This window comes from Musa acuminata, chromosome BXJ1-6 (assembly GCF_036884655.1).
Source record: "Musa acuminata AAA Group cultivar baxijiao chromosome BXJ1-6, Cavendish_Baxijiao_AAA, whole genome shotgun sequence".
Classification (NCBI taxonomy): domain Eukaryota; kingdom Viridiplantae; phylum Streptophyta; class Magnoliopsida; order Zingiberales; family Musaceae; genus Musa; species Musa acuminata.
Genome location: NC_088332.1, coordinates 13,452,945 through 13,458,944, shown reverse-complemented (window position 1 = coordinate 13,458,944; position 6,000 = coordinate 13,452,945). Strand labels below are relative to the sequence as shown.

Sequence of the window (6,000 nt, the reverse complement as noted above, 5' to 3'; positions counted from 1 at the left end):
CTTCTAACCTCCCACAATTCCCTCCCTATTTGTCAATATTATTGTGATCTGATTCATCATGTTGCTATCCTGGCCATATAAAAGCAAACAATTATCAGTTAGCCAAAACAATTCAGTCCTTGCATAAGTCTCAACAAGTAGATTTGTCACTGAAAAAAGGAAATATCTTGTACCTTCATCAGTAAAAGACACCATTTGGGCAAACATATTTGAAGAGAGAGCAGTGGATCATAGATTTAGCAATCCTAGCTTCTTTTAATGGTACATTCTAGCAATATATAATATGTCAATCGAACACCTTATACAATTTAATCAACAGCATGAGGTAAAGAAAGCAGCAATATATCTACAAACTTGAGGTTTGGCCTTTGCATCACAAGATAAGACTTGGTCCAACCTTCATTTAATGCATCTTATCTGAACTGAATAGATCAAACTAATACTAATCAAGGATCTGAATTCTAATCCGTGATCTGTCCAAAACAATAATTTTGGATGAGAAGGCTGTCTAGTCGGGAAAAGATTAAATCCACAAACCAAAGATAGGCATATCAGTCCAAAATCAAAAAAATGTATTACATTATTTGAAAAGAAATAAGAGTGAGAAGAACTGAGTTTTCACTTCTGGAATTAACTAGCTGAAATGTAGCAGCAGAATTCTGCTATGCAACTTTAACACCTTTTTTACCAATCGTTCTATTTGAACAAATAAAAAAAGGAATCCCTAGATATGCTTTCTAAAAAGACACCTATCCACAGACTTGAATGAACTAAATTACCCCATATGAACCAAAATGGCTTAACTTAAACCTAGTATGAAATGAGCTATAACTCATTTGAGGCTGTGATGTAAAGCCCAAAGGAAAATATTACGCACTGTCCTCTCCTTATCCACATATTCATACTTTCTGCAAAAGTGCAAATAAACAAAGATTTTCTGTTTTTAATGTTCCCCTGTTCCTTAGGCCATTATTTACTGCACCTCACCTTTGATTCAGATTAATTCTAAAATCTTTAAGCATGATTCATTCTTAGATTCATTCTAAAATCCTAAAATATATAAGAAATACAATGATACGGGATAAACATAGCATGAAAAGAAATTTTGAGGTAAAAAAAGAAAGGAAAGAAGCACTTCCTCTACAGGTTTCACATTCAATAATCTCAGCGTGCATACGAGCACAGCCTGGCTCCATGATTAGGTTAGTACACATGAATTAGATGAAATACATGCTAAAATATAAACCATTACAGTGACCATTTCTATTGGCAAGGGAAAAAAGCTTCAGATATATTGAATTAAACAAGTTAAGTAGAAACAAGAAATGGAAGCAAAAAGTGAAGCTATATTCTCATGGAATGATGGAACTTAAAAAAGCCATAAGCAGGAAATTTTTCTTAAGCTTATAAAACAAAATCCCTGAAAGTGCAACAAGGACACCCAGCAATACCAAATAAGTGATAGCGAACAAACTATGTAATAACTAATGATCAAAACACACAACAAGACGGAAGAAAAAGATTGACCAGTCCTCGTAGGACGTAGACATGACTATAACATTTCGTAGTTCATAGATATGACCATAGCCAGAGAAAAACTCATCATACCAACAGGAAAGATAGTACTACAGTGTCCTAAATACATAGTTCAAGCCACGACAGAACAGAACTGATACTCAATGCCACAACAGAACTGAACTGATTACCTATCTTAAAAAGCACTAATATGGTGTTCTTCCATCTCCATCAAGTATCATATCTTTAAACGCACCGCCACTTGGAATCATAGGCAACACATGTTCCTCATGTGGCACGATCACATCCAACAAGTAAGGCCCCGATGTTTCCAGCATCTTCCTGATTGCTTCTCTAACCTCACTCTTCTTCGTGACACGAGCAGCAGGTATGCCGTACCCCTCTGAGATTTTCAAGAAATCAGGGAATACCTCAGTCTCATTTGCTGGGTTCCCCAGATAAGTATGTGCCCTGTTGCTATGGTAGAATCGATCTTCCCATTGCACGACCATGCCCAAATGCTGGTTGTTCAACACCATAATCTTGACAGGAAGATTCTCAATCCGAATCATTGCCAGTTCCTGAGCATTCATCTGGAAACTCCCATCCCCATCAATGTCCACGACAGTAACGCCTGGATTCCCAACAGCTGCACCAGCTGCTGCTGGTAAACCGAAACCCATAGCACCTAGTCCGGCTGATGTCAGCCACTGCCGTGCCCTCTTGTATGAGTAATATTGTGCGGCCCACATCTGGTGCTGCCCAACACCAGTAGTAATGATTGCCTCCCCATTCGTTAGCTCATCAAGCACCTGAATTGCATACTGGGGGGGAATCTGATCCCCGAAAGTCTTATAGTTTAATGGGTATATCTTCTTCTGCTTGTCCAGTTCTTCTCTCCAGGTCGAAAAGTCAAACTTTTGATAAATCCCAGTCTCCTCCATCAATGCATTCATTCCCTGCAACGCCAACTTCACATCAGCACAGATTGAAACGTGTGGCTGCTTGTTCTTCCCGATCTCAGCCGGATCAATGTCAATGTGCACAATCTTTGCTCTGCTAGCAAAAGCTTCAATCTTTCCAGTCACACGGTCATCAAACCTTACACCAAATGCAAGCAACAGATCAGCTTTATCGATGGCATAGTTGGCATAGACCGTCCCATGCATTCCCAACATCTTCAATGATAGCTCAGCATCGGTGGGATAGGCCCCGAGACCCATTAGGGTACTTGCAATGGGGATGCCAGTAAGGTCTGCAAACCGATGAAGCTCCTTGCTAGAGTTCAAGCAGCCACCACCAACATAGAGGACTGGGCGACGGGATTCCGACACCAGGCGGAGGATCTGATCGAGCAGAGGGCGTGCAGGAAGCCTGGGGAGGCGGGAGATGTAGCCGGGAAGGCGGAGCGGTGGGTCCCATACAGGGATGGCAAGCTGCTGCTGGATATCCTTGGGGATGTCAACGAGCACCGGGCCAGGGCGGCCCGTGGTGGCTACGAAGAAGGCTTCTTTAATGATGCGGGGAATGTCATCAACGTTGAGGACCAGGTAGTTGTGCTTGGTGATGGATCTGGTGACCTCAACGATGGGGGTCTCCTGGAAAGCGTCGGTGCCGATCATGCGGCGAGGGACCTGGCCGGTGATGGCGACGAGAGGGACGGAGTCAAGGAGGGCATCGGCGAGACCGGAGACGAGATTGGTGGCGCCAGGGCCGGAGGTGGCGATGCACACGCCAGGGAGACCAGTGGAGCGGGCGTATCCAGAGGCAGCGAAGACCTCCCCCTGCTCGTGCCGGAGGAGGTGGTTGGTGATAGAAGGCGAGCGGGTGAGAGCCTGATGGATCTCCATGGAGGCGCCGCCGGGGTAGGCGAAAAGGTCGGTGACGCCCTCCCGCTCAAGGGCCTCGACTAGGATGTCGGCGCCCTTGCGGGGCTCATCCGGGGCGAAGTTACGGAGGAGAGGGGCGGTCGTGGCATCGGCAGTGGGGGCGGCAGCGGAGGGGGGCTGGCGGCGGTCCGCGGAGGCGGAGATGGGCCGGAAGTGGGGGTGGCGGGTGGAGAGTGAATGGAGGGGCTTGGGGAGGGGGAAGGGGAGGCGGTAGGCAGCGGAGAAGGGCGGGTGGGATGACTTCGATGGGGTGATCACGGCTCCCGCAGCAGCCACCGCCGCCGCCGCAGAGGAAGCCATTTGGGGGACGAAAAAAAGGGGTTTTTTAATCTGGATGAGCAGAAAGAGAGGGAGTGAGTCAATTGAGGACTAATTATTTATAGGGACGAAGAACGGGACGAGTGGCTGAGATCGGAAACCGCAGACATGAGCGGGTGTGGTCACCGCAGTCGAGGCTGACTGCTTCGTCACCATTACTTTGGTATGGTAGTAAACAGGAAAGGAGGGTATCCTCGTAAATCACAAAAATAATATGACTTTATTTATGACTTGAAGGTTTGCATTTCTCTAATATTATTATGATAAATATTAATAGTTTAAATATTTATAATATTCTTATTTAAAATATTGATACGGTGATGATAACTCATTTATCTATAAAAATTAATATCTAAAATATTATTCTGATGTATCTCATTCAGTTATCTTCAAATTTATATCTTTTAATATATATTTAAAAGGGTTAAGATATATTTTAAATCATGCGATTTTGGTTATGGGCTACTTAATCCCTTATGATTTATTTATGTCTAAAATAACTCTTATATTTTTAAAAATATAATATAAGTTCTTTCCATGAAGTTTGAGTTAATAAATGTTAAAGTTACTCATAATAAATATAATTTAAATTTAAAAAAAAATCTATTTTAGCTCATATGATTTTGGTCGTGGATCATTTAAGTTTTTATAGTTTTGCTCATGTGTAAAATAATTCATATATTTTCAAAAATATAATATATTATTGGGAAATCATGGGTCAGTATCTCATGCGCGCAACGGAAAACAAAAGACAAAATCAGATTTCCTAAAGTTAAGCACTTGGTCGTTGTGTGACGATTGGTGCACGAGAAAATCGTAAAAATTAAAAAATCACATATATCGTGTGAGAAGTGTTATTTGGGGAGATCGTATATCCCTGAAATTTTCAGATTCGATGGAATAGATGAAAGAGAACTCGCGTACTCCTCTCTGGCGGTGATCCACACAAGGGATGTAACACTCATATCGCTATGAGATCTCTCTCTCCACGCACACCGCAAGGCGACGACCACCAACAGTTCTACCTATGAATCTCATTAGATCTATATTCAATTATTCAATTAGAAGTCTAATTTGATCTCTATCGAATCGTCAAATTGGATCTTATCCAATTTGATTTGATCGATATGATTCAAATTGGGAGCTATGTGGATATCTTATATTCATACCTCTACTCGTCGTAATATCTATCATATGTGTGTGACTCTTTAGGTCTGATATTGTGTTAGTCGTGACTCGATCATATCAGAACTCCTTCTGATATAGTGAATTATTATCTTCATAATAATTCAGTCGACTCATTGACTATGTTCGTACCGAGCTGCTATGTCATAGTACCCAAATGGTACAGGAGATATAATCCATTGAACCTATCTATCGTTAGTTATCATGTGTCTATAATCCCTCATTCATCTAATATCTCAAAGATTATATATTGGGCATAGTAATGTTAGGCCCATATAAAATCTTATTCGAGTCTCGCTCTAATCGAATTCTCTAATCGGAACGATCCTGGCTAGAGATTTTGTTTGAATGAATATACATGGGATATTTCTCTCGCGATACTGAGAGTGGATGATCCTCTGTTGACACTCAATCGTCTTCGTAAAGTTAGCTATTATTCCCGAGAATCAATTGTACCATATCTGAAATTTTTAAACCTATAAGTCCAACATCAAAGAATAGAGTGCTCATATAAGACATTTTTGGTGTCTCAAGTTTAAGGACCAAATACACAATTTAGACTACAGAATCATTGTTTAACATCAGGTATCATTAACCATATAGTATTTTGTAAGCAGATCAATCAGTGAACTCATTTTTCAATGAGCACTTACACTATACATCTAGTGTTTATACACAAGCGACTATAAAACCAACCGCCTCCATTGTATGAATGAGTATACAATAAACCGATCCATCCGGTTATCTCGGTGTCCTTCTTAAATAACATATGACTATGATAACTTAAGGTTTGTGTTTAAAGATAAATCGATCTTATTATTATTCAATTCTTATTTCACATATTTAAAGACATTACGATATACATCTAATTAATATGTGATAAAATGTCAATAATAATAAGTAAAGATATTATCACAAGCGATTGGATCTTATGGCCCGAGGATGGTTTCGTCGTAACAGAAAAATACAAAGGTTTTATCTCACATGCCAGGAGTCGTCACTGACATAATCATGAAATGACTACATTGTCCTTTCAGTCATCGCGAAATCTCACCTAAAGTATGAAACTTGATGAGGGTAATTTGGTCAATGA

At 40.9% G+C, this 6,000-nt stretch overlaps 1 protein-coding gene across 1 annotated transcript; it reads right to left on the bottom strand.

Annotated features, from left to right (window-relative positions):
* Nucleotides 1-1,459: 1,459 nt before the first annotated feature.
* LOC135676404 (acetolactate synthase 1, chloroplastic-like) lies at nt 1,460-3,755 on the bottom strand. Its single transcript, XM_065187532.1, has one exon. It carries the CDS (start codon nt 3,702-3,704, stop codon nt 1,722-1,724), a length of 1,983 nt encoding a protein of 660 aa, XP_065043604.1. The 5' UTR covers nt 3,705-3,755; the 3' UTR covers nt 1,460-1,721.
* Nucleotides 3,756-6,000: the final 2,245 nt, after the last annotated feature.

What these genes read in the sequence shown, in the direction of transcription:
- LOC135676404 (XM_065187532.1), bottom strand. Translation starts at nt 3,704, where the DNA reads ATGGCTTCCTCTGCGGCGGCGGCGGTGGCTGCTGCGGGAGCCGTGATC.